The sequence below is a fragment of the Anser cygnoides genome, chromosome 12, assembly GCF_040182565.1.
Source record: "Anser cygnoides isolate HZ-2024a breed goose chromosome 12, Taihu_goose_T2T_genome, whole genome shotgun sequence".
Classification (NCBI taxonomy): Eukaryota; Metazoa; Chordata; class Aves; order Anseriformes; family Anatidae; genus Anser; species Anser cygnoides.
Window position 1 is genome coordinate 14,718,044 of NC_089884.1, and position 27,785 is coordinate 14,745,828.

At 41.7% G+C, this 27,785-nt stretch overlaps 1 protein-coding gene across 4 annotated transcripts in view; it reads right to left on the minus strand.

Moving 5' to 3' along the window:
• Positions 1–27,785, minus strand: part of NFATC3 (nuclear factor of activated T cells 3) — a 74,862-nt gene that overhangs the window by 46,575 nt on the left and 502 nt on the right. For 2 of the 4 annotated variants that reach the window (XM_048078630.2, XM_048078629.2), the window contains exons 1-2: positions 19,763–19,987; positions 3,718–4,849 (exon numbers count right to left, since the gene is read on the minus strand). In XM_048078630.2, coding sequence (XP_047934587.2) covers positions 3,718–4,849; positions 19,763–19,862 — 1,232 coding nt within the window. In that variant the 5' untranslated portion in view covers positions 19,863–19,987. Of the gene's footprint in view, positions 1–3,717; positions 4,850–13,127; positions 13,280–19,762; positions 19,988–27,785 lie in introns of those variants that run through there. The other 2 variants (XM_048078631.2, XM_067004368.1) reach the window with 2 other exon arrangements.

Genomic DNA, 27,785 nt, shown 5'->3' on the forward strand with positions numbered 1-27,785 from the left:
GTACCTCAGCTGAAGCACCTGTGATTAACTCAGTTTTAGTCTAATGCTCTGTTGGACTCCTTGCTTAAAAAGTTTTTGAATACAAGTGGAATGAGAGCTCATTTTAGCTACTCAGTATGAACATGTTCCTGCCTCTCAGTAGTCACAAATTCTAGTTATAACCTTTCAAAGATACCCACTAGGATCTCAAAAAGTTTGTGACAATTCCTCTTTTTCAGTTTCTTTCTTTCATTGGTTAACTTTCACAGATCTGCTATTAGAGTGATTTTTTAATTATTATTTCTTAGTTACAGCAAAAGTAACACTTTCCACTTGCAGCTCTCCTGAAACATCAAAATCTGTGACTGAGAAAGAGCTTGCTGACCAATGGATATTCCAGAGCTTTTTCACATCCTGAGCTTTTGCAAAGAATAACCAACAGCGTTGGTTATGATAAGTCAATGCCGCGACACAGCAAACCCTTCAGAATCTCAAATCTTACTGTTCTGCAATATTACAGTCCTTCTTTGAGAGTTCTTGTAGAGTGAAAACACAGCTGTGATTGCTCTTCACTACACAGAACAAAGTAACGTGTTTTGGAGTTAAGAATTTGGGGGCCATTCCAGTTGCCACAGCAGATTATCAATAAATATTTTTTTTTAAATACTGCTTACATTCAAAATGTCACTGTTCTGCTACTAGCAGACCTACAGTTAAATATGCTTTACTGATACAGTATACTGCCGAGTAAAATCTATATTCTATCTTTCAGAACAAAGGAGAGAGCTGAATCATATGTACAGCACAGAGGTCGCGTATTAAACAGTCTGAATTTCTCTGGATTCATTAATGGTGTGTAAACATTACAGCAATAGCCTAGCTTATTAAAAATCTAAGAGGTTCAAAGTTCTCTTGCCTGTCTCACTAAGTGGGTACTTATCTTCAAAGTCAGCGACTTGCAAATATTTTCACTTTAAAGTTTTGCTAACACAGCATAACTGGTGTTATTTCTATGTAACAAAAAACAGATGGATAACTACGTACCAGAGTAAGTTTGTCTATAGTCCAATCGCATTAAAAGGCTTATACTTCTTAAAATTAAAGACTGAGATCCCAATTGTTATGCTAAAAATAGAACAATTCTGTTCCTCTCTGCTCCACAGACTTTCAAGAGAAAGACAAGAGAACTAACTATTTCAAGCGTTCTACCACCTGCCACTATATTTACACTACTTTTTTCCCAAAAAAGAAGGTTAACATAGTCAGCAATCTTAGCTTTCAGTGGAAACTGCCATATAACTGCAGGTAAAGTACTCTCAAGTTGCCGTTAAGCATCCACCACTAAAGAGATTCCTGAACTGTACATGCATGTGTCACAGCCCACTTGTTCACCACCACTGCAACCAAGATACTGCCTGGTACCCCATCACTTCATGGTGCTCCAGACTGAACCTGTGGCACAGCATTCTGAAGGAAACCGTCAGTTTATAAAGTAGTTCTTAATCAGAACTAATTAACTACAGAGCACCATATCTGTGGATTTTAACACTAAATGTTGCTCAGCTCTTATGAATTGTACTTTTAGTGAAAAATCCCCATCCTGAGTATTAAATTACATTATAATCTTTTCTCATTACTAGTTTCTGGGTTGTCCATACAATGTTTTCATTCTCCTAGATCAACCTGAAAAAAAAATGCCTTATAAAACAGTTTGTTTCCCCCCCCCGGTTTCTGGAGATCTAAGATGTCTAACTGTAGGCATTGTAATGGAGAACATTAGTTTCTGTGAAACAATTTATTTATGTATCACTTCAAAACACTACTTGCTACTTGTCTTTCTAAAACAGCAGCTTTGTACTTGAGGCAGCTGGCTGGAATCTACACAAGAAAACTTTAGAAGGGATCAGTCTTGATGAACTTCCCAATATTACATGATTTCATAAATATTTACTAAATACCTACTAAATGGGAATTCCACAGAGTTTTAATGACTTAAGGATGCACTTAAGATAACTCACGTGAGCATACTAACCCTTTTCAGATGGTACCTCACCATGAGCAACTGGATCACATTTAGATATTTGCATACGAATAGGCTCTAGGAAGAAACACTTTCTCCGGCATTCTCCTGGACTACTACCTAGCCTATACTGACATAGGCTATCCTGAAGCGCCTATGTTGCTCTTCAAACAGGTAATACAGAATTTGAGAAGGAATGAAAGAAAAAAATAATCAAATTCATAAAAGAAATCTGAAACTACTTTATACAAGAACCTAGAAATAGGTCTTTGAAAGATTTACTGGGGAAAAGAGTATTTTCAGCGGATGAAATTCAAGCTCTAACAGTAGACATGAAAAAAAGAATAAAACTCAGCATCTTCATGAAACAATGGGGCAACAATCAAATGGCAAGGTCAGATCTGCCATCTCTACCACAAGATCCCAATAAGAAAGGGATTTTCTAAGTGGAAGGGATGGAAACATGAAATACACAAAGTCAGTTCTTATCCTTCTTCCTAAGGGAACTAAAAGCAAACAAAAAAAGGTGTCTTAAACAAGAGTAAGAATGTAATAAATAAAATGACCAAATAACTTCATTGCTGAATATACTGAAAAATGACCAATTTAATCTACAATTGAAAGAGTGCTAATCTGCCAAGGTATTGGTCAAATAAATATTACGTACTGACATATCCTGTAATTTATGATATATTTTATAATTTATATTATGATATAATGCTATATATAGTGCATATATAATATGTGATGAATATATACATTGCAATTAGTATCCAACTTTATGACAACTGAGGTGCTTGCTTTTGGTCACTGCTATAAACTACTTCAACAGTGGATCTCCCTACATTTAATTTTTATTCCTAAAGGGTAAGAGTGAACTTAGCTTCCCTGCTTTGTAAGTAGCAAAATCAAAATACTATACAACAGAATTAAATATTGGAGTATACTAAAGACGCCTGGTCTCACGGTACCTCTGGAACAAGCTACAAATGCTAAGTAGTTTGACTTTTCATACAGATAATAGCTGCTAATGCAACCATTTCCACTAGTTCAATAGTCAGGCTAAATTTTGGGCAGCCAATGTATCATTTTATTCAGCTTACTTGTGAATAGGTGTAGTCTTTGCCGCTTTCTGCATGTGTACCTGTTTTATATTTTTGAGAAATGTCAGCATTTAACTAACTTCTGACATTCTGTATCAAGTCAAGTCATCAGCTCTTGATTTTGCTCCCCGACTAAAAGAGAGAAATTGCTTCATCCACCACACTGATTCCTTCATCCACAACGCCCTTGAAGAGCAAATCTTAAGCACTGCCTCTGTAGAATGACACTACTTTAATTAGTTATTTTAAAATCAAGGCAGACTAGTATGGGAACACCAAGATTCACACACACAGTGTGCTTTTATACAGATATTTGCTTTACATAACATAACTTTCTTAGAAAACATCTACACAGAACCGGTCAAGCAAAGGGTAGCTTCACCCTCCAGTCAGTTCCTATGTTACAGCGCATCTACTGTATTTTTAAAAGGAGAAGCAGATGGGTATTTGGAGTCTCAACTTGCTTTTGTTCCAATTATATTGTTTACCTGTCCACAAGAAGTTTTCTTTAAGAAGTCTTAACGCATCACAGAAATATTAGCGCATTAGTATGTGTATACAGGATGCATGGGAGGGAAGCCTTCTGAAGGACTCAGAGATTTTCTTACCACTTACCGAAATATAGGAGTATGACCAGGCTTTGGTTTGTTCCAAGTAAAGTGCGAAGGAACAGAAAGAAATTGGTCTCCGGGCAAGTCTTTTTTCAAGGTGTGTTGAGATCCAGAGCAGTCATCTACTGCAGTTTCCAGGGATGATGATAAGTTACCCTGTTCTTCAGGACAGATATCGATTTTTCCAGATAAAGTGGCAGTCTGATCCTCTGAGGTCTTTCTTGTTTTAAGAGGAATATCAGTCTCTGTACAACACTGAAATGGTGAAAGGCCAGAGTTAAGACCTTGTACATTATGGATGGACGTGTTCAGCCATGTGTCTTCCGTTATGCTTCCTCTGGGAGAATGACCAGGCGATGGAGTTGGAGAATGGTGAGGAGAGAGAGAACCAGCATAGCAAATCTCAGCACTGGAGTGTCGTCGTTTCCCACAGGGAGATGTAGGTCTTGATGAGGGCCTTGATGTTGGTCTAGGGCTTAGCCAATTTTCATCTGTAATGCTAGTTCTAGGAGAATGACAGGGAGACTGTCGAGGTGACAAGGCATGCCCAAATCCATATGGCTGTTGCCAAGATTCATCACTGGGACCTCTTGGAGAACCACCAGGAGATGCCAAAGGAGAGCCAAGGGTAAATCGAGCAGCTGCTTCATTTAACTCCGAGTCTACATCGTCATAAACGTGGGAAATGGATTCACAAGAGGAAGCATCTGAAAACCAACTTCTGGAGGAAATGCTGCTGGCAGGGCTTGGGCTAAGGGATGATTCCCTGTATGATGGCTCAAGAGGAAGATAGAGATGGTCCCTTGAAGGCCTTTCCATATATTCATTTTCTGTGCCATTTGTGTGCAATTCATCTTCATTGGCTTCAATCCCCTGATGACAGTTAGGTGAAATTGATGTAATTTGAATACTAGGGCACTCAAAGGGTTTGGGTCCACCTAGTGGACTATATTTGGATTCTGGTACCTCACAAGTTCCTTCATAGTTCTTGTGACTCTGAAGTCTTGTAGGGGGTGACAGAGGAGAGGAGTGAGACTGCAGTCCATGGCGAGGAATACAAATTGGCTGATTTACAGACGATGATGGTTGGTCTACATTGAAGATGTATATGGATGCACAGTCATCTGACTCAAGATCTGAAAACAAAATAAATAAAGGAAGAAGAAAAAAGAGGAACAGAGTCAGAATGCAATACTTGAAAAACGTCACAAGATCTTTTGTTGAAAACAGGACGTGTCCGGGAAACATCCTAGACATTTCTTACTATACTAGGCACACAAAATAAAGTTCATTATTTCAGATCCCCTTTATTTATTTATAGATAGATATGACTACAGCTTAAGTTTTCTTTCATAAATCTAGTTTTCAACCACATTCCAGTTTATCCACATCTTTAGTGGTCTAAAATGTAATACACATAGAATACGGGTTTAAAATATTGAAAGAATCTAAGATTAAATGCTCAACTCAAACTTCTTCTTTCATAAATTAATTATGAATTGAATGTAGTTATAATAATCCATTAAATATTTAATCTTTTTGTATTAATATGAACAAACACTACACTTTCTGCAATCCCACTAGTCAATACTTATAAGCACAGGAATATCATATGCACAGTATTTATCTCCTTTAACGTTGGAAAGCATCTTACAATGTCTCAAACTCCAATGAAGATGACAAACAACCCAAAGCATTTAACCAAAAGAGGCCTAAAAAGGAACATTATTAAAGATATTAGGAAGAATCTTATTCCAAAGGCCTTTTTGGTTGCTTAGAAAACTCTCAAGTGCCCATCCTACAGAACAGCATTTTTTCAAGTTGAGTCTCGCAAAGTTTGAGCGCAAGCTGTTCAGCATAAAAAAGGCAAAGTATTCCCAGATCTCACAAACTTATCCCAAACACAGGAAATATTCCAAAGAAAAACAAGCAACCGCGAGGGAGTGCAAGTCCAGTTAACAAAATCAGCAGCTTTGTCCCACAGAACCAATGCAGATATTCTTGCCCTGCTTCTCAATATTGGATTAAGTGCCCCTACAAAACATTTGTCCTGGAAATAAGTAGGAAACACACCTTTTTCCTTATTTTGTAATCGCTACGCTTCCACTCATTTCCCTTGTAAAAGGGATCCTTCCCTCTAAAATCATACAAAGCATGAAGGAGACCTCAGGTTGTTCACCACTCCATCATCTCCTGGAAGATGAATTCAACGTACTTAGATTATTACCACTCGATACTGAAACTACTCTGAAAAATCTGTTAACAATGTTGTCTCTATAGCATGAATAATTTGTTTTAATGCTGAATCACTTGGAGAGCTTTTTACCCATTAAAATTAAAATTGTGCAGTTTCTAGCATTGTTTGTTTTTAATATTTTTTTCCAGAAGTAGGGGACCATTAGGCAGAAACCTATATATTTCCACAAAAAAGAAATGTTTCATTATCAAATGTAATGATAAGACACCATGTTCATCTGATGATTTTCCATAAATGCAAATCGGATGGCATTAATTGTATCTCAGGATATTAGCTCTTTTTTATTTTATTTTATTTTTTTTTAGTGCTGGATAGGATATTAACACTTTACCAACCTTTTCAGATTTCAAGATTCATTAAAAGTTATTAGGCAAAAGACCTTTTTAGCAGACTCTTTTTACACCACTCAGCAAAGTCACTGCTCATTCAAAAATATATATTTACTCTAGCAGATGTTTCAGTACTGTCCCTCAATTTGCTGCCTTTGCTGCCCTAAAATGAAGATGGTTTTAAAATAAATTTATTCTGTCTCACAATCAAATAAAAATACCCAGACAGGAAGCGATGTATTTTAGGCCCTTCCACGATGGAAAAAAAAAAAAAAGGATGTTAATCAAGTCATTCAGCTTCATTAATAGCAATCATCTTAATATTAACTAAAAGCCATTATTCGGAAACAAAACAGAACAGAACAGCATCTCCTCAGAGACGAGAAGGAAGCATCTTCAAGTGGAGACAAAGTATACTGTTACCAAGGAATAGACTACACAGACAATGATCCTCACATTAAGAGGCACAAAAAGGAATTTAAGACTAATACTAGATAGTTCTATATGCACTGTGTGATTTTATATGTAACATTACATGTATATATGGGCATTCGCCTGCTATCCCTCCCCAGCAGCGTGCACTTAAAACACAGGCAGCTGGAAACCTGCAGTCAGAACATGTTAGCCTCTAATGAATGCCAAATCCCACAAGCACACTTAAGACTGTGGAAACAATATATTTTGAAGTCTAAGTCACGCAAGCCATTTTCAGACACAATCAATAAACCAAACTAAGATTTATCTTAGTTTGTGCCTGTTCTCCACCCCTCCCCTTATAATCATGTGTTAAAATAATCTGCTAGTTACTCATACAAAGGACAACATTAAATATTAAGACTGTCTCACTAATTCTACTACATTAGTTACCACTAATTTTGTCATATTAAGAACTATATAAAGAATTTGATCTGGAAGAGCCCCCTAACTAAATGGAAGGAACTAGTAAACATACAAAGATGAATACAACTTCAGTGAAAGAAAGGAGGGGGAAAAAGAAGCCTGACAATCCTTAAGACGGAAAGGAGTGAGAATAGCTGAAAGAAATCCAACAGAGGGCTTCAAGAGAGCAGAGAGTAAACAAGCTCATGAGTGTTTCACAAAAGACAAGTACAAGGCAAAAAGGAGTTATGCAAAAATCCATGGCAAGGGATGGAGTTATGGAAATCAGGTAACTGAATGGGAGAGCTATTACATCCAAGTAATCCTTGTAAAGGAGCAAAAGATGTTGTAATAAAGGAGTAAAGCTGGCCTAGGCCTTCACTGACCTTAAAATATGTGCTGGAACCATTGAAGAAACAGAAACTAGGTCAGATTACCGAGGTAGAGCAGAAAAGCCACCACAAGCACATGGAGGCAAGATGCTCAGTAGGACATAGCAAAACACAAGGACAGAGAAAAGTACTGCCATCCACATCCAAAACCTGCCACAATCCTGACATGGCAGACTGTAAATGCTTCTTCTTCAGTAAAGGCAAGCAAGGAAATTAACAAAATTAATAACAATGCAGAGTAAAGAAAACTGGCCTGAATAAAAGGTTAAAAAGCAGTGAAGAATTACAGATCAATCAGTTTAACTTCAGTTATGGGAAGTAATTTGCTCCTGTAAGCATTTAAAGACCAAGAAACAAAACAAGAAGTCAACGTTTGTTAAGAACAAAACCGCATCAGACACGTTTTGTACGACTGACGAAGGCCTTTTGACTGGTAGCACAGACAGAAGCTCAGCTTTGCTTCAGCTTACTACAGCACTGCAGACTACCATGCATGGCGAAGGCAGCGAGTCTCTAGAAATAAGCAAAGCCCTCTTCCCCTCCCTGCTGAGATGGTGTTTACTAGCGGGCTCACAAAAGGCAGCGTACGCCCTGTATTCCCAACATGTCCGTCAGCTACACGGAGGTGCAGCCTGCCACTGGTGTCCCCCTCAGGTGTCCGTGCCTCAACAAGAGCCAGACGGTCTGGCACTTGGAGCACATCTTTGCTACTGCCTGGAAGTGCAGGAGCCCACAGCAGCTCATGGGCAGCATCGAAACAACACTGGTTCATCTCTGACTGGACTGCTAGCTACACTTCAATGTAACGATGTTCTCCAGTTAGCTTAAAGAAAACCCAGAACAACCTTTTCTAAAGCACATTTTGCTCACTGCCTGGCATATCACACTGCTATTGTGGACCAGCAATGCTTCTCACCAGTTGTTCTCAGCGATGAACTGGCACAGGCGTATGTGCAGCTGTGCGGCGAGCCCCATTTCTCCACAGAAGGAAGGTCAATTACTATCAAATGTCTGAACACAAGCCCTGTGCCAAATATATCCAAACTGCGGTATTATTCTAGGTTTGTAAGCCCATAAACAAACAGGTTCAGACAATAAGAGTTGTTATAAGGTACTAAGAAAGTGCAACACGACCTAGGTCTTACAAAAATACTGCTGTGAAAACAGGATCAGTAATAAAGTCCTTTAAATAGCATGAGGAAGGACTCAAGCATTGCCACAGACATCATGTGTGCTCTAACGCGAGTCATACAATCTGTCTCCATTCCCAAACTCTGAGAAGGACACCCTCTGTTTTTCAGGTCTGTCACAACTCACCATTATCTCTTTCCAAATTTGATGGTATTAAAAGAATGCCACAGAAGTATCTGTTAACATGAACAAAAAAACATAGGCAGCTCCACTTTTTAATTTCATTATCCTACTCAGTTGCAGCAATTCATATACTTCTTGAGGAGAAAAATGAGTCCTAATCTTCACAAGCCAAACCCACTCAATAGCCCCAGTTTGCTTTTTGTGCACTTAAAGACAACCCATCAGCGTTCGTGGTGGCACACTACCCCACTAAAGCTCTATAATTGGACATTTAACTCCAGTTTTCCATTGCAACCTGCACGTTCTCCAGAGACAATTCATGTCTTCCAACAAGCTTAAATGTCAGATCTAGCAGAGAACTTCAAAACAAACAACCCAAAAAAGCCCTGAAGAGCAGCCACGTATTAGTTTATGAGGAGTCTAACTGACTAGCAGGCCACCAAAAATGGTAATAAAAAGGGTAAATTGTGAAAGCAATTAGGGCAGCAATGGGGAACAGGGGAAAAACACCTCCTTGTAGTCCAAGTTTACAAACACACAAAACAGTAGTGCAAGTTCAAGCTTCCAGGAAAGGATAATTTACACCACCACCATTTGATGGAGGAGTTCCCCACATTCAATGATGTTGTGCTCTCTTTCACAGTCATATCTGATTACCCAAAAGGGAGAAAAATAAATTTTACTTGTCATGTATGCTGCTAGATAGAGGCAGCTCTGTCATGCCCATCAGAATTTCACTCATCTTCTTGTGTTAAGCAAGGATCCTGGAAATGTGCAAGAAAAACAATCTCTTCCACAGTGGCAGCTTGTCAATGAATCTTTTCCGAGTCCTAGTCTAGATGAGAATTAATTATCCTCAGTAGAACCGCAGAGCAGTAATGAAGCTGCACTAACTTAAGCAAGAGAATAATACAGCCTATCAAGTGTTTACAACTGACATTTCACAGAAAAAGACCAGACTGGCTTGCAGGGTGTAACTACATGTTATGTTTTTTTCAGCAGTAAGTACCCTCCCACACACACTCACACGTATACAAAGCAGGAGGGGAAACGAGAAGAGTCGTATTTTTAACCCAGATGATTTTAGTAATCTGATTTACAGTGCAGCTACGTAAACTTTAGGATGTGGGAAGAAGCAAGCAGCCAGGACTGGAAGTGCAGGTGGTGGCACTCTCAAATAAAAACGTAACATGCAACTGAAGCCTTCGGCCGTCGCCTGGTACACATTTCAAGTAGAAGGGCTGTCCGTGGAGCAATCACGCTTCACCATGAAGTAACAGAATTCAGTTCCAAATAGGGAAGTAACAGTCATGAAATTTTATTGGGCATGTAAGAAAAACAGACTAAATAAACATGAAAATCAAGTGTATCTACTTAAGCCTTAAGCACGTTTCAAAAAATTATGTACTTCAGTTGTGGCAAATGGAGTTAATCTCAGCTGAGAAAACCTCTTCCTTGTTTTTAAAATCCAAGTTCTCATAATCTTTCATTGCAGAATGCTTTGAGAGATGCTGACTAGACTGATGCACAAAGCAGGCAAAAAAATCCAGCTTGTAACAGTAAGTTTCAACAAGAATTAGTCACTCTACATTTGGTTACGAGAACAGCAAAGAGCAACCGGAAGCACTAGGCAGTGTTTATACCTGGGCCTTCTCAAGCTCTCCTGGTATTTCGGGTTGATTGTGAAGCAGGCTTTCAAATGAGAACTTTTTGGAGTTTATGGTTCAGTATTTGTTCTCTTGTGGGGACAATGGACTCCATGAAGGGTTCTCCAGCTACTTGAAGTTCTGGTTAGTGCTTGACCTACCCAGTGAAATTGTCACCCCACTGCCACATGGCTGTACCGTGACCAGCTCCCACCACCCCCAAGCATACCGACAACACTCTGCTGTCCCAGGGACACATCCAGGAGCAGTCTGCCTCCGTCCTGAAATAAGCACTGCACAGAAGCCGAGTTCCCAAGACTAGAGTGCTTAAGTAGGGCCAAAGCAAAACAAGCCAAAAGAGAAAACAGGCACGTGCAAGAAAATGGGTATCTTAGATTGTAGGACAGCACGGTGACCCGGGCTGTGGTCTTTGTGGAAGTGTGTAGACAAAAATGCAATAAGCAAAGACAAAAAGGTTGCGTGGGGAGAGGTTAAGTCCTACAGCAAGAGGAGGGCAGACAAACAGGGGCCTGCCTCTTTCTGGTTATCAAACAGAACACAGCGCTGGCTGAGACCTGGTGCTGATAGCATCTGAACAAACCAGTCTGGGAACCCCTCACACCTCAGCAAAGCTACACCTCACTTCAGCAGCTGTCCTGCAACACAACAGAGGGTAAAGCCTGCCGTGCCGCAGCAGGCGGTCCTACCACATAGGTACTTCAAATCTTTAATATTATAGCTTTTCATCAATATGTTTTGTAATACAGCTTGAGTGTAGACTTCACATGTACAGAACTCAAAGGCTCTGTATGTTATGGGACTGAAATGAGCCAGAATGAGAAGTGCTCGCATCAATGAAGAGTTATCAACCCCCCCTCGAGTTCACTTTGCTAACCGACTGACACAGTAAGTGTCACAGGCAGAGACGGGCATGGAACCCGAAAGGAGACACCAAAGCACAGCTAGAAAGCCAGTTTTTCACCGATTTCCAGAATGATCCCCCAAAATACAAGCAAGAAAATACTAGCATGCCTCACGACTGTGTCACGCGCAAACCCTGAAACTTCCCATCTCTTCGTAGAGTCCTCAGTCACTTGTATTTATTCCAGCAGGCACCTAATCAGCTTAAAAATCAAATCTTCCCCCAGCCAGCAGAAATGCTAACCCCTTTGAAAGGTACTGCTGTCTGCTGCTCTGAAGCCTAAACCTGACCATTCACACTGATGAAATACACAAACTCTGACCTAAATTAAAGTAGCTACATGCAAAATACAGAACGTTGACAGATTTTCTTAGTGGTTCCTTGCATTAAACCACACGTTCTCTCGTGGCCTTGTCACTTGAGTATGCTTATCCCAAGTGACACCACTAAAACCTTTTGTAATCAGGCTGTTACTCCAGCTCCTTTGTGTCCTTGATTTAGGGAACAGCTACTAGACAGCATTTTATATAAGGTATGGATGAATCCTTATAAATTATTGTAGACATTATCACCACCCTTTATCCAGTCACCAAAAGCAGTAAACCACTGGCACTCCCAGTTAATAAAAGCACCCTGGCTTCATTACCAGCTTGAGATCCTGGTTATGTAGTGGGTTTTTAGTTTGGATATGAAGACACAAAAAGTTTGTAAAACAAATTTAGTTACAAGGTAACACTTTATTCCCTCTCTAGCATGGTACAAATGCTGCTTATCAGTGAATTTCTGTTTACGTGGCCTTCCAATTTGTCTGTTCACCCAAACCAATGTAAAACAATTTAGAAAAAAAAATTTCACAGCATTGGCTCCTAAAAAAGAAAGGTAGCAACCACTGAAACACAAAGACTCTTGCTAAGCGGTGAATTGAGAGATATTCGCCTCTTGCAATCCTGAATAAGCTCATCTATAAAAAAAAAATAGGTTTGAAAGAACCTAAAAGCAAGTCCAGAGATGAACACTTATAAGATTTTGAATATAACTTCCTCCACCAACCCATTAAAAAACAAACAGAAAGCCCTACTCCATCTAGCAATATCTTGCTATATTAAAAATATATATCATTTTCAGACGTGATGAATAACCTCCAAAAAGCAGCCTAAGAAGCCATTTTTAAACAAACAATTGCTGTCAATCTAAATATTAATACGAATAATTTCACTCTGTAGTTCTGAGGGTGATGTATTAGCCATAGGTACCTGCTCATGTTTCTACCTATGAACATCTTTCTGCATGCTCAAATGAAGTATTTGTTTCTGCTTTTAAGAAACACAACACAACAAAAAAGCGCACACACCAAACCAAACCAAAATGAGATTCCCATTTTTATGACCATGATGTTGGAAGATCACTGGTTGTGTTCCCATCATTGCACTCATGTTCCCAGAAAGCTGATTCTTCTCCCATTCCCCCAGGTACACAGAAACAAAGCCCGGCCCTCTCAACAAAAACTACCAAAAATAACTCATATCACACCTATTGCCCTTTGTCTGACGAGCAGCCATAAGCATTCAGTGTCAGGGAGACATTTAATCAGAAGAGCCATGTAAATGATTAAGTTCAGCTGTTCAGTCAGCTTGAGAGACGTGCAGCCGGCAGCACAGACAGAAAGCTTTCTTACCGATCAGCTCTGCTGTTCTTCAGCTTTGAACTCATCTTCCCTGAAAGACTTTGAACAGCTCGGCACATTTTTGCACGACCTCACTGCCAGCGTTTCACAGCCGTACTTAGAGATGGCAGTGCTAGAGGCAGAACCGAACAGCGGCTCATTGATGGGCTTGCTCCCGCTTTGCGATTTTACTTCGCCTTGCTGATCACTTCACTCCTCTTGAATTCCACTGTCATCTGAACCCCCACAGCATGCCTGGACAAATGCAAGGACGAGGATGTCGTTTTACAGGCTGGGCTGCCTGCCAGCTCTGCTCCACGCACTTCCCTGGCCCACTAGGGCAGCTTTAGGCAACAACTCCCATAGTTACGTTATTGCTGTGAACGGCCAAATTGCTGCTTGCGATTGACCCAGGCCCAATCTGCTCTTATTTCTCACTCATTCGACAGCAACAATACTAAATTTGCAATTGTAGGGTACAAGCAAAAGGAAGATGTCATGTTTTCAGCAGAGGGCTACTTTTTGCTTTCAAGAAAGAAAAGGTTTATTTCCAATTTTCATAAATCTGTAAGATAAAAGGATCAGCACAAACATTTTCTGTACCCAGCCCACCTCCCACACCCCGTCTCTCAGCACGTGTTCAGATTTACACCATCAGACTGGAGGGAGGGGAACAGAAAGTGGCACGTCAGGATGAATGCACACATGAAATAAGTGACATTTGGTCAAACGGGGGATGTTTTTCAAATGGCTGCATGAGCACCTCTTGATACCCTACACAGTGAGCCAAGAACCAGACACCAAATCGTGAAAGTTACAAGATTAGATCAGGTGCAACTACCACAGCACATAGGAGAACTTTTTTTTTGGCTTTTGCCAAATGGCCTCCTCCTGGTCAAGCTTTACCCAAAGAGGCAAGACTCCATTTTGCCAGCATAATATGAAAAACCACAACACATTTGAACATTACCATCTTAATCAGCGTTACTCTTAATGGCCAGGCAACGCTGCATTTGGTGACACCAGCTTTGACTTTAATACCTATCTCCCTCTGGTTCTTCCTCAGGCTCTCAACATTATCTTCAAGCCATGCGGCTCTTGTCACAGACCCTCTATTTTTGGTCAGATGCAGCTGTTTGGTTTTCCCCCTGCCCTCCACCAGCAGATTATATAACCACAGCCTCTGCCTGATTTGCATCGTGTCCCTGCGCATCAACCTTTTGCATGCACACAACAGCACTCACCAGCTTGTGAAATAAAATAGTGGCAGCAATTAAACTTCCCCGCAAGCGGCAGTTCCTACTGCAATACATTTGGTGCTCTACCTATCATAAATAAATAAATATTTTTTGTTTAAAAGTTTCATTTATTTCTAGTGGAGAAAAAAAAAAAGAAACAGACTTGAACAACTTGTTCATTCATCCCTTTCTTGCACCAGCTGAACCTGGCCTTCCTCTACAGAAGTTCTCTCTCACAGAGCAGACACCTACAGAGCAGCACGGACAGCTGTATTTATACGGGTGGCTCAAACTATTCACATAAACCTCAGAGATACCATCTTGTGCAACGACTCGCTCTCCTACCCATTTATACAGACAAATCAACCTAAACAGAGTAAGATGACTTCAGGCAAGCAATACAGGTGTGCTAGCCGATCTCTTAAAAAGCCTTCAGAAGGCTACGTCCCACAAACTGCCCCTTCCCAGCTAAGGTGAGGGATCTGTAGCAGTTTGGGATCAGAAGCAAGAGGCCACAGGCAGGATTTCCACCTTCAGCAGCCCTCCCTCAGCTCGCACCTCCAGTGCACAATGACTTGCCAGCATTCAGCCCTGCATCTTCCACCCAGCCCAGTTTTGAGACTTTCTTTCCTACCACAATGTGACTTTCTTAGCACTACCCACCCTAACCATTACCTTAGGGAAAAGAACAAGAAGTTCAATTGCACTGCAGGCTTCTATAAACATTTTAGCCTGGTTTTTACTCTCTAACAGCAGCCCCTGACAGCAAAAATGTCACAAATACACATTTAAGAAGTGAAAAATATTTTAGATATTAATGATCAAAGCAAAGCTATGAAGACTCGTATTACAGTGCCGTTTCAGTACAAGTCATCAGCTGTAAGATTTTTCAGTACATAACTGAATTAAATGACAGACAGAGTACCAACTTCTGCTGCACAGACCTCTGCCTAGCTGCTGAGGAAAGTTCAGAGCCAGACATCACTCCCAAGCACTCAGCACACCAGCAGCGGGCACCTGCTGAGCGGCCCAAGGAGCTCCGGGATGCTCGTAGGGAAAGAAGGGCAAACAGGGAAGCCTTTGAAAGGAAGTAGCAGGTATTACTTTGCCAGTCACAATGGCCAAATGAGTATTTCATTCTTGGTATTCAGAAACAGCTTTGAACCAGTACACTAATGGCTCTAAGCTACAGAGAAAAAAACAAACAAACAAACAAGACAAACAAAAAAAACCAAACAAGTAGAACAAAAGTATACAAGTTTCCAAATAAACTAAAAAGCCAAATCTAGGTACACTGTTCTAAACCAGAGCAGGGCTCCAGCTCACAAAGACATTCTGAACTGTCACTAAATCCATCACCAAACTGGGATATCAAAACCAAACAAACCCAAACAAGCAAAACCAATAACCCACAACTATTTTTTCTTTCAGGATGTAAGAGAGATTGTGGGAAATAATGCACCAGTAACAAGATAACTGCACAGCATTACCTAACCAAATATTAAGTCAAAGAAAATACGGAGAACCCTTTCTCAGCTTGTTTTGTAGTTTCCAAAAAACAGCTATTATGGACAAAAACTCCAAGGAACATAGCTTTCGTTTTCATAGTAAAAATGTATCAGTACTTTTAAAATATTTGTATTTTGGGAAGGCAAACAAAAAAACAACCAAGGACAAGTACATATATTGAAAGCTAAAAGATATTATGAAATTGTCTTCCTCCACTTCATAATTCAACAGCAAGAAGTTGGGGGTTAGGGCAGGCATATTGCCCTGCTCTACTGGGTAACAAACCCTTTCGCTCTCAGGAGACTTCTGCAGAAATAACAGGCACATTTTTGACAGGATTCAGAACAGAAGCATCAACAACTCAACTGTCACAATTTCCTAAGCAATTAAATAATTCATCTGCTGTATATCGACAGCCTCTGATTTTAAGTCAGCCCTCATTTCACATATTGAATAGAAATAATTTGGGATGTTACAGAACTTCACCAGATCTGGAATTCCCAGCTCAGTACCACATACTCTAAGTTCTTTAAAGGTCCTTCCCTTGTAAAAACACCTTTTTTGATAACAGAAGATAAACCTTGAAAATAAAAAATCAGCTGAGGAAACAAATCATAGCTACTTGTATTTGCTCCCTTCTGCACACTTTGGCATTTTTCAATGCCAGATCGCAACTTTTACTATACCTCAACCTCTACAGGGTTTGTAACAGTAGCACCAAGCCCATAATGCAGTTTACTTGATTAATGCCTTATCAATTCTAAATTCAAACTTCACAAGATTATACTTAATAGTATAAGTACATATAGTATATATTATATAGTATAATAGGGGTAGAAGGGGTGGGGGCATCAGAAAAAATAGTATTCAAATTCTGCTAGTCAAGTGTCACATATTCAAATCTCAAAAATCTCTAATTAAAAAGACCAAGCGTGGTGGCACCTCAAATACATTGACCGACAAAGGCAGTTAGTTACATGGCAACCTCTTTTACTGGACTGCACAGGATCAACAATACCATAATTCAAATGCCTACTTCAGCATCCCAAAGGCAACTGATACTGGGTGGCGAGATGCAGTCAGATGCTGCCCCAACTAACAAAACAGTTTTGCAAGGAAGACTATGGCGAAGGGTCTTGGTTCACCTTAGGGCACTCGAGGCCTGCAGTGTTTTGTCAGAAGATGAAGCTGACCCGCACCTAGAGCCCAGAACCACCTGCTCCAAGCGCTGAACGCTGCAAGATAAAAGCGATCTTGGGGACAAGGACACTGAAACACCAGGGGAGATTTGGCAGGAGGTGCTCAGTGCCTAACCTCCACTTACAAGTATCTGAAGTGCTTCTGAACCTAAGCAAATGCTTATGTCAAGACACGAGGTATATGAAGTGGGCAATCCCCCTGATTTTAACCGAAGAACACAGCAGACTGTAGTACTAGGCTGTGGACTCTCGAGTGTCTTTGAGCCATCTTTCACGCATTCCCCTCAGCAGCAGGAACTACAATTTTCAAATCTAGCACACAAGCTCCACTGCAGAACGGTGGTCTCAATCTCTGCCACTGAGCGCAAAGCTAAGCCCTTCAGTTCTACCATCCTGCAACCCCCTGAGATTGTTTTATGCAGTAGCTCAGAATATAGCCTGGTTTAATTTCTCATATTGACCTTTTAATGTCACAAAAAACGGCAACTACAGCCTGGGTCTAGCATTTTCTTAATCACTCAGAAATCAAAAAAACATTAAATGAATGAATAGCTCACATTTTTTTGATTTTGGTTAAAAAGTCACAAATTAAGATATATAAATATTTATGTACCTATATAGAAGAATTAAATCCTCACAATACTGCAGTAGTCTCAGCATAAAAGAAAGCATTAACTTAGATTTCCGTGCTATTTACACTAGAACTTATTACCAGGCACTTCTTTCACAAGGATGCTGATCCCAAACACCTCGGGAGATAAGCATGAGGCACAAGAATTTTTCAAGTGTTCATGATCACAGCAGACTTGGCAATTTAAATATTATTTATTTCAAATTAAGTACCTTCCCCTGTTACCTACACACTTTATTATCACCACATATTAGGAAAAAAACACCCTTACACTTACTTCGCTACACAACTGACAACATCATTGAAGCCAGTGACATGGGATTACGAAACACGTGCTTTAAGGAGATGCAACAACTTCTGTTCAACTAATATACTTGGACGAGGGGGAAAGGGAAAATATATGACTTCCAACTAGGGTCCTCTCTGGCAAGGAATCTAGCTCTGGATCCACAGGCAGAACTGACAGCTAAGCTGTGGCAATGCCAAGAGGCAGAGGCCTTTTTGTAAACCCTCCGCCTCAGGACCACGTCTGGGGCACAGGCCAGCCACCCCCAGCACTTCACCACGCTGTCGAGTTCCTGAGTTGGGGATGCAGATCACAGAATCCCAGAATGGCTGAGGCTGGAAGGGACCTCTGGAGATCATCTGGTCCAACCCCCCCGATAAGCATTTCTCACTGAAAGCCACAGCAAATGAATCTGTTCATCATCTGAATATCACATTTTCAAATTTGCCTTAAAAACAGTTGTAAATTATCAAGCATGGAAGTTTCTCTCTCTTTGTAAAGTAATATCTGAGCCATTTGTTAAGGAATGCTACCAAAATACAAGTACTATAAAAGCATCCAGTTTTCTGAGCTTGTTTTCTCATTCTCATCTACCATTGACTGAGTAACATAGTTTAGATTATTAGTTTAATGTGAAAAGAAAAGCAAACAGAAATTGGGACGTCACCATTATTTTTGTTGTAATTTATTAACACTCCCCATTGTTTCCCGTTTGACTTGCATGCATCCTGTTCATCGGGTACTACAACGCGTTTGTTTTGGCTAGCAGAACTCAGGCCCCCTTCCCAAAAGCACCATCTGCTTTTTACTATTCCTGTCTACTCCACCAAGCTGGAAAATACGGGAGCAAAATCCCCCCTTTGTTGAAGGAATCTGTAAGCTAAAACTCTGCATCAAAAAAGTTGGAGGCTTGGGTTTTTTTTTTTAGCAACTATTCCCAAGCGTTCTTACTGGACTATATACAGAGCGTTATCGACGAATTTTTTTCCTGATCAACTTATGCAGACCAGCAAGTGAGCGAACAAAACAACATGGCTGCACCATTTAGCCCGGCTCCAGCTGCGTTTCAGACCTATCTTGCCATCTCACCGGGCAGGCTCAGGACGGCGCGTCACCAGCTAACACTTATTTCAAGTAGGTCACAAAAGCAGCGCACAGCCGTCCAAGTCCAGCGCAGCCACACGCCGCACACCTGGCTCTTGTTCATCCCATGCACGACAACTTACAGGGAATACGCGTGTTGGGCGCTGCTTGAGGAAACGAGAGGGGTTTTTAAAGGGGTTTCCAGGCTGCAGGGGTGCCCCCACAGGCAGGCACCAAAGTCACGAAACCCTGCAGAAGGGTCCCTCGGCCCCAAACCCTGTACCTCAGGACGCCCCCACCCCGCGATCTGGGCCCCCGGGCGGCGCAGGGCGAAGTTTTGGGATTTATTTGTGTGGGTTTTTTAAAACTTTTTTTTTTTGCTTTTCCCCGAAGAAACCGGCGGCGGCGCCCCCTCGGCCTCCCGCCGGCGAGGGGCGGGGAGCGGCGCCGTGAGGCGGCTGCGGCCCTCAGGGCGGGCGGGACGGCGCCGCTCCCCCCAGACCCCGCGGTACCCTCCAAAAATCCCCCCAAAGCCCCGGTACCCCCCCAGATCCCCCCGATACCCCCTTAAGTACCCCCACAACCCCTCCGATGCCCCCCCCGGTGCTCCCCCAGCCTCGCTGTGAGGAGAACACGACCCCCCCCTCCCCGGCCCCTCACGGTCCCCTCACGGTCTCCCCTCACGGCCCTGCGGAGCGCACCTGCAGGCCCCAGCGGCGGCCCGGGGCCGGGCTGCCCGTCCTCGCCGAAGATGAGCCTGAAGTCGAACTCGTCGCTGGCGCCGCAGTTTGCCGTAGTCATGGGGTTGGCCGGCGGGGCGAAGCGAAGCGAGACCCCCCCGGCAACCCCGGGCCGGGCTGCGCTGGGCCGCCGCCGCCGCTCAGGGCCGCCTCATAGCAGCGGGCGGCGCCGCGGGCTGAGGGAGGGCGGTGAGCGGGGGGGGGCAGCGGGGGCTCCGGCTGTCAGTCAGCGCAGGCAGCATCAGCTATTGGCCTCTCCTGGGAAAGCCCCGCCTCCCTCCGGCTAGGACACGCCCCTCTGTTAGGACTCGCCCCCCCCCCCTCAGTGCTCGGATTCTCTCTCACGCGGGGTTTGGGCCCGTGACGCCACGCGGCCCCACCCGGCCGCGGGGGCTGCTGGGGGTTGTAGTTCTCCGGGAGGCACCGCCCAAGGAGAGCGCGTAAAGGGGCGGGGCACGGCGCGCCACGTGGCGGCGCGGGAGCGCGCCGGGCGGGCACGTGGCTGGGGCGCGCCGCGAGGGAGGGGGCGAGGGGAGCCGGGGCTGGGGGGGTCTTGGGGGCAGTCCCAGGCGTGGGTGTTAGTGACAAGTTCAGCTCGTCTCTGTGCACAGGGTTAGGCTTGTTGCTGTTCGGATGGATGCAGATGCACAAACGTGCAGCCCCACGTGTGTCTGCAGCCAGCTGCTATTGTAGGCGAGCAAAGGTGATGCGAACAGAGCTTGGTGCGTGCGTAGGGTTCTGGGTGCAGACGAATTGTAAGAGCCCAGTTAATGCCATGTGCCTGCACACTCATAAAGAAGCTCAGTAATCTGTGCTGAAGAAACCCTGCCTAAACAAAAAGCTACTTTCTGGTCTTCCAGATTTAGTGGAAGCAGAAAGCATCGTACTTAAAAAATAAAACTGGAAAAACTATGCAGGCCTTGGCATGGGAGGAGTCTGTCTAACTGAGGATGGTGTAGTGCCCAGCGTACAAAGCAGCTGTGCGTTTGTCTTACCCTTAATCTTCAGTGCACCATCCCTTCTGCTCCCACTTCCCATGCACCACGAGCTGTTTCTTTATGTAAAACCCATGAGCAACTGCAGCTACTGCTCCTGTGGTGCTTAAACTGAAGGCTGATGCCTCTGCTAGGGGAGCCCCCTCCCTCTCCTGAAGGAAACCCAAACCTTCTTTATGAGCCCTTGGTCTGGTGCTTCTTTTTTTACCTCTAAATCCAAGGTCACGGAGCAAGACAGGCTGGAAAAGAATGTGTAATTGGATTAACCATGGCTTAAAAAAAGCCCTCGCGCCTTCATTCTTGAATGAAAACAGGTCTTTGAGAAATGTTTCAGGATAACAGATAATTTTTGACTTAAAACTTTGGGGCAATCTTTCTGATTTTCAAAGCAGATAAATTAGAATTCATCTTATTGTTAAATAATGGTTGTGTCAGGTTACAGCAGGTGGAGTAACTGTAGTACTTTCCTGTTCTGCTACACCAGCACGTTATTCATTATGCATGTCCCTGGAGTAAAATACAACTAAATTTGTTCTTGCATAAGGGGGTACGTGAGCACAACAAGCATTTGATCCCGGTTATTTGATAAGATGCTCAGAGTATAATTCTAATCAGCAGGCTAAATTAAAAATGTACACTATTGTTCCTTTCCTCTGATTGTAAAACAAATCTTTTCTCCCCTGTTTGAGACAGATACTCACTCAGAAAGCTATGATACCTGTGGGTCACTGGGGAGTGGTTTCAGTCCTACTTAGAGCTGTTGGTAAAAAGGAGAAAAGACCACGTACCCTGAAATAAAATACACCAGTCGGTTATCTCATGGCCATCTAGCTAAGAGAAAGGATTTACAGAATTTGTAGAAAGTAAGGCAGTAACCTTTATAAGGCTTTTTCCTTCAAAATCAGGTGTATCCAACTCTTTGAATTCAGAACTCGTGTTTCTTGCCAGTGATATCCTTCGTCTTCACCATATTTTTTCACTCCACTTTCTCTGTCCTCCTGCATTGAAATGCACGTCCTTTCTGCACTAAATTTGTAAAAAGAAAAACCCCTTCAACCCCCTTCCATGAAGCTGAGGAGTAATTGGGGCGTGACAGAGAGCGAGTTGGCAGAAGCTCTCAAAAGAGTGACGTGGGTTTACATCAATTTCCAGGGACTTAGGTCGACCTCTGTGCTTGAGGTCCACAGCGTGGATGGCTGATTTGGCATTTGCTTGCTACCACTGAATGCTGAAACAGCGGTGGTAATGAGGGCAGCTTTATTTCGCTTGTGTTTTTGTGAGCGGGTGCTTTTGTTTATTCATCTAATATCTGTAGGTGGTTTCTGTCCTTGCTGCTTTTAGGCTGTGTTATTGCATCCAGATGGGGATACACCTTGATCTGGTCAGAAGCTGGAGTTACTGCGTGTGCCTCGAGAAGGAAGGAACACGCTTCCTGTGGTATTTGAATGCTTTCCAAACTGGGGCTATTTTGTAGGCGTGTTGTGACTCTCGGCTCCAAAAACCTGAGGGCTGCGTTGTGCCGTGTTTTATTTTCCACACATCATCCTATGCTGGATAGCAAGGAATTCTGGAGCTGCAGCCACATCCCAAGATCTGTATTTGTCTTGGAGAAACGGGGATTCCTCCCCCCCTTCCTACGGGCAGCAAATCAAACCCAGCTGTGCAATTGTAGCCAGAATAGGCTTTGGAAGAAGCATGGTCAGGCATTCGTTCTGCATGATTCAATAAACCATACAGACTCAAATTAAGAATATAATGCATAAGGTTGTATTTCAGATGCTTGATCTTGTTCCCTTTCGTGGTTGAATCTGGACCTGTTTAGAAGCCACACACACCAGCGTGGCATGGAAAGCGCAGATGAGAAAGCACAGAGAAAGACTTCTGGAATCAGCAGATAGTGTTCTTTGGCTGCATCGATGGTTATGCTTTTTACAGCTACTATTGAAAAAAAGCATGAGTACAGAAAGATTTTTTTTTTTTTTGCTGTTGCAAATATAGCCTTAGACACTTGCACTCATTTGCAAATGGCATAAAAACAAAATATCACAGCTTTTATTTCTCTCACAGCTAACGAGTCAAATCAATTTTGTAAGCATGCAGAACCGTGTTACGTAGGAGAAGGATACTATTCCAACATAGAGGCAGTGTCTGGGGAAGTTAAATTCAGCAGTCATATAGAAAAAGGGGCTTGCATTCTGCACACAAGGTCATAGGTTATTTATATTTAATATGTGACATCTGGCATTTAAATAATTTCCTTGGCTAATTACCAGTGCCTGGGTGAAATGTGAAACTTCTGCCATTGGGGAATTAAAAGGAAAACAAAAGTAGATTGCAGAGCGTTGGAAAGTTTTGTAGGAAAATTAGTTGTCCTAATTCAGGCATCAGAATACATGGTAAGAGAAAATGGAGTAAAAGGGAGTAATTTGACTGAACTTGGATAAATTTTAAGATTTCAGGGAAAATTTGCAGGCATCCTTTTCAGACTCACTATGCCACAACTGTTCAGTTGCAACACTCCTATCTAGATCTCATGCTCAGCATTTGATCAATGGGGCATTTGTAATAACAAGATCACAAAGTGAAAAAAAAAAAAAAAAAGGTTGCCTACAAGGTGTGTGTTGACAAAAACACACATACATAAAAATTTAATGAGGTCATAGAGTCTCATTTAACCATGTTACAGGTTTCCCCGGGAAGTTTCATCGCTCCCCTAAACTTCCTGCAGCCTCATTAGTACATTTCAGTAGATTTTTCTTCAATATATATTTTACATTAAACAATCAATGCTTTGCTTTATTGTTTGTTTAACACTGCCACGTAAAGCAGACATTACTTCATAAAGTTTGTTGCTGCTTTATGTTTCCATAGTTTTGCACAGCAGGGTGGAATCCCCCCATTTGGAGGTTACCATCACACGTTAAACAGAGCCGAGGGTCTGGAAACCTGGCACCTAGTTGCATAGCTCTCTCCGCAGAACTTCTATTCGTAGCATTTTGCTCTCAGATCATCAAGTGAAAGCCAAATAAAATTATCACCTGCGTTATTACTTACTGGTATCAATATATAAGGACACTCCAGGCACAGGTATTTGCTTCTGAAGAGATTGCTTTTATAGTTACCTTAGAGTCTTATTACAAAGCCTGCAGTGGTTTGTTGGTGAAATCAGATGACAACTGAGATTGCTACCGGAACAAGAACAAACTCCTTTAATGCACAGTGATGTTTGCATAAGATAAATATTTGTGGAAACTCGAATGAGGTTTCATAAAAGCTCTTAGGCTTGATACAAAGTCTAAGGGGGCATTTTAGTTACTTTTGCATATTTTAACTTTCATTTTTGAAGGTTTTCTAGCCAGCAGAATGTCCTCTTGCTAAGGTAAGGACTGGGACACAAAAAACAAGTGTTCTGTTCCAAGCTTCCAGTTTCTTAGAGACTAACTTTTAGACTTTCCCAAAGGGCATAATTAATTTGCTTGTTATGTAGTCATCTAAAACACTGCCGTTGCTTCCCTCTAAGGTGATGATAATACAGATTTTGTTGTCTCTTTTTTTACTTAGATAGCACATGCCTCTTCATAAGGACTACAAAGTTTGGAATATTAAACGTTGCTTGAACAACCAAGCAGCCTAACTGGGTGATTTGGGCTGATATTTCTCTTTGTGCTGTAAAAGGAGAAGCATCACACAACTATCACAGGAAAGTGGAACCCCAGTCTCTGAGCCTCTTGCTAGTTCTCTAGGATCTCTACAGAATATGATAATCCTATGATATGGCTCTGTTTTTGTTCAAGGATACTGCCTGTATGAATCCTGATGGGCTCATTCTTCAGTGAGAGACTGTCAGCCTTGTGCAAATCACTTTTGTCCTTGACTCAGGTCAGCCTAAGCCAACATAAAACAATAGGCTCTAATGCCGCGGAACGCTTGAAAGGCTCCCTGGTAGTTTGGATTTTGGACTGCTACCTTTTCTCTTTGTGGAACTGGATCCATTTTGCAGTCGTCAGATCACATATGCTCACACCACTTGCTTGGTGTGTGCCTAACAGGCTTTCTGACCCAGTGTCTTAATTTGGATACAACAGCTTTCAGCTGAGAGGCAACAGGTGTTGAACACCACTGCCATGTCCCAGCTGTGGCAGGTGCTTGTGTGTCTTTTGTACTGCGATCCATTCCAGTATGAAGTCGAGCAGGCCACCCAGGTGGTTTACATTTAGTTTTTGCTTTGCATTGGAATAAAAGTAGCACTGGCATCATCATCAAGAGTTTTCATTAACTGCTCCTGCCCCTCAGTTTTGAGTTGATTGAGTTTCTGCCTGGCTTGCTGTCCAGATTGCATAGAAGAGGGTTGATGCTGCTTTGACTGAGCAAGGGCTGGAAGGTTTAACGATTTGATTTGGTCACAGAATCAATCCTCGCTACAGCAAGTTATCTGACACCGTTCTGCTGGCCCTGGACCTTATCTTTCTACCCTAACCCCTTCCCAGGAGTAGGCTTTGCTGGGTCCTCTGGCTCCTTTTATGCAAGACTGGACTGTGAGATAAAGGTACTGCTGTCTACTAAAAATGTATGAGAAGCAGAAAAGTGAAAACTCAGAACTGATTAAATACTACTTTAGTATTCTTCCAAGCTGGAGAATGAGCTGTTCAATTAACAATGTGATCGCAGTCAGCTCTGGAAGAATATTACTTAATAGATGTTCACACTTCTAATACTGATTTATTTTTGCTGTATTTGCAGGTCCTATGTATTTGTTTCTCAGATATGCATAAGCAATGGCCTAGCTGTTAATTTGTATTGAACAAAACAACTGAGTTTCAATGAATGCTCAAATAAAATGGATTTCTAACACGTATTCAAACTAGAAATCTCATCCCAAGGATTTATGTCATCTAGTCAGCAAGCAAAAACAAATTATATAATCAGTCTTTTTGCTTTTATCAAAAAGGCCATAAACGTGTGAATATGCAGTCTGAGTTCACTGTGCATGTCACAGATCATCTGTCTGCAAATGCAAAATGTTTGACCTACTGCATGCTCCGTCGTTGGCCAGGGCCTGGTGCTCCTATACATTAAGAAGGAATAATACCAATAAGCCACAAGGAGGTAACTAGTAATAAACTACAGAACAAATATTTTCCGATTAGGAAAACTGGTAAGAGAACATGTTAAACTTGTTAAATTTGATATTATGATAGTAATAGAATGGGTAAATAATTCTATGAGGTCCTTACCAAACTTGATTATCTGCCAATTAAATATAAAATTTGGTGCAAAATTGAATTAATTTTGGTTCTTTTTCAATTTTTGTCTATAAAGCATTTGCTGATAACAAGGGTTATAATCTGTAGATTGATCGGAAAGTAGCCAATTGCATGCTCAGCATGCAGGCTACTCTCTATTCTTCTATGTTACCTCTAGGTCCTGCTGTTTTTAGCTAGAAACGTCATAGTAGTTGCATCTAGAATGGTAGTAACAATGGGAAACAAAGAAGGTAAACCCATGGGAAAGTCATCTCCATGAAAAAAACAAAACAAAACAAAAAATAAGTAATTGGTAATAAGTAGTTTAAGATCCATAAATGAAAGGCACTATATCAAAATTAAAAGCTACCTCAGGAGAAAGTAGATGGAAGTCAAAAAAAAGAATACTAGAAAACCTCTACATAGTATTTATGTTACATCCATGAGGGAGCAGCGGCACAGCAAAATGTTTTGGCCTTCACAAATAATGTTTCCTAAAACCAAGAGGGAGATGGAGTTTGTGAAGAATGCTGGGTTGACAACACCAAAGAAAAGCACAAAGCCCACTGTTCAGGCAGCAAATTATAAATGAACCTGGGCCCTGCATTGGGACCTCCAGTGATGTTTGCTCCATACCAGGAAGACCAGCATTTGCAATAGTGGTACCAGATATGGAGATGTCTCTGTTATATTGATAGCTGCTGACTAACACTGCTAAACTAGTGGTTGGAAACAGATTCTGGTCCGAGTGGATTTGATACAGCTTCAGCCAATAACCTGGAGATGAAAAGATGCCATGTACTTCTGCAAACCATCTTCAAAGGCTTTTCTACAGATGGAAGATTAACACAAACCAGAGTTGAAGCAATGTCTGCTATGAAACATATATCTGGAGGAAAAAGAATGCAAAACCCGTGAAGATCAAAAAAAAAGCTCAGAACTATTGCATGGCAGAGTAGAGTGGTCTTTGATAAGGACATAATGAGGTTAAAAATAATTTAGCTTTTGCTAAACTAAAGACAATGGGGGAAAAATCAGGAAAAGAACATTTAAGATTACCATTCGAGGAAAAATGTCAAGAAAACAGCAAGAAAGATACTCCAACAGGGAATTCATCTAATTACAAGGAAAAAAAAAAAGCTTGAAAATCATTGTTTTGCCACTTTTGTCTCTCCTTTTACTCTTTGTATTTTTATAGAATAAAAGCCAAGCAAAACATCAAAAAGATGGATAATTTTTCCATCCCAAATATCTACTGCTAATATGCAATCTACCTTTTATCCCATTGTAAACAAAGAAAATAGGCAGACAGTAGATACAAGGGTTTTAAGGCAATGTTAGAAAGCTGTGGATAAAGATTCTGGAAAAGGAAGATGTTGGAAGAGGAGAGTAATGTAAAGAGATGAGTAAATACACGTGTGTGTGTGGGTACCACCGAGTGCCCACCGCAGAACCACAGCAAATAAATGAATCAAAATAGGTGCCATTTATACAGACTTTTATCTGGTCAGCCATTGAGACAGCAAGAACAGAGGTAAAATCTGAAATTCAGCCTAAAATCTAAGGTTGGACAACAAAGCACATGCTTTCAAAAGATTACAGTAGTATGACTGCAAGCCTGTCCCTGTAAATAGATGTTTTTGGCACATCAGCTGGCCATAATAAATATTGGGACAGTGTCAGCCTATTTCCTGTTGAAATAAAACAACACATGTCCATTCTCAAGCCTTTTTCTGAACAGCCCAA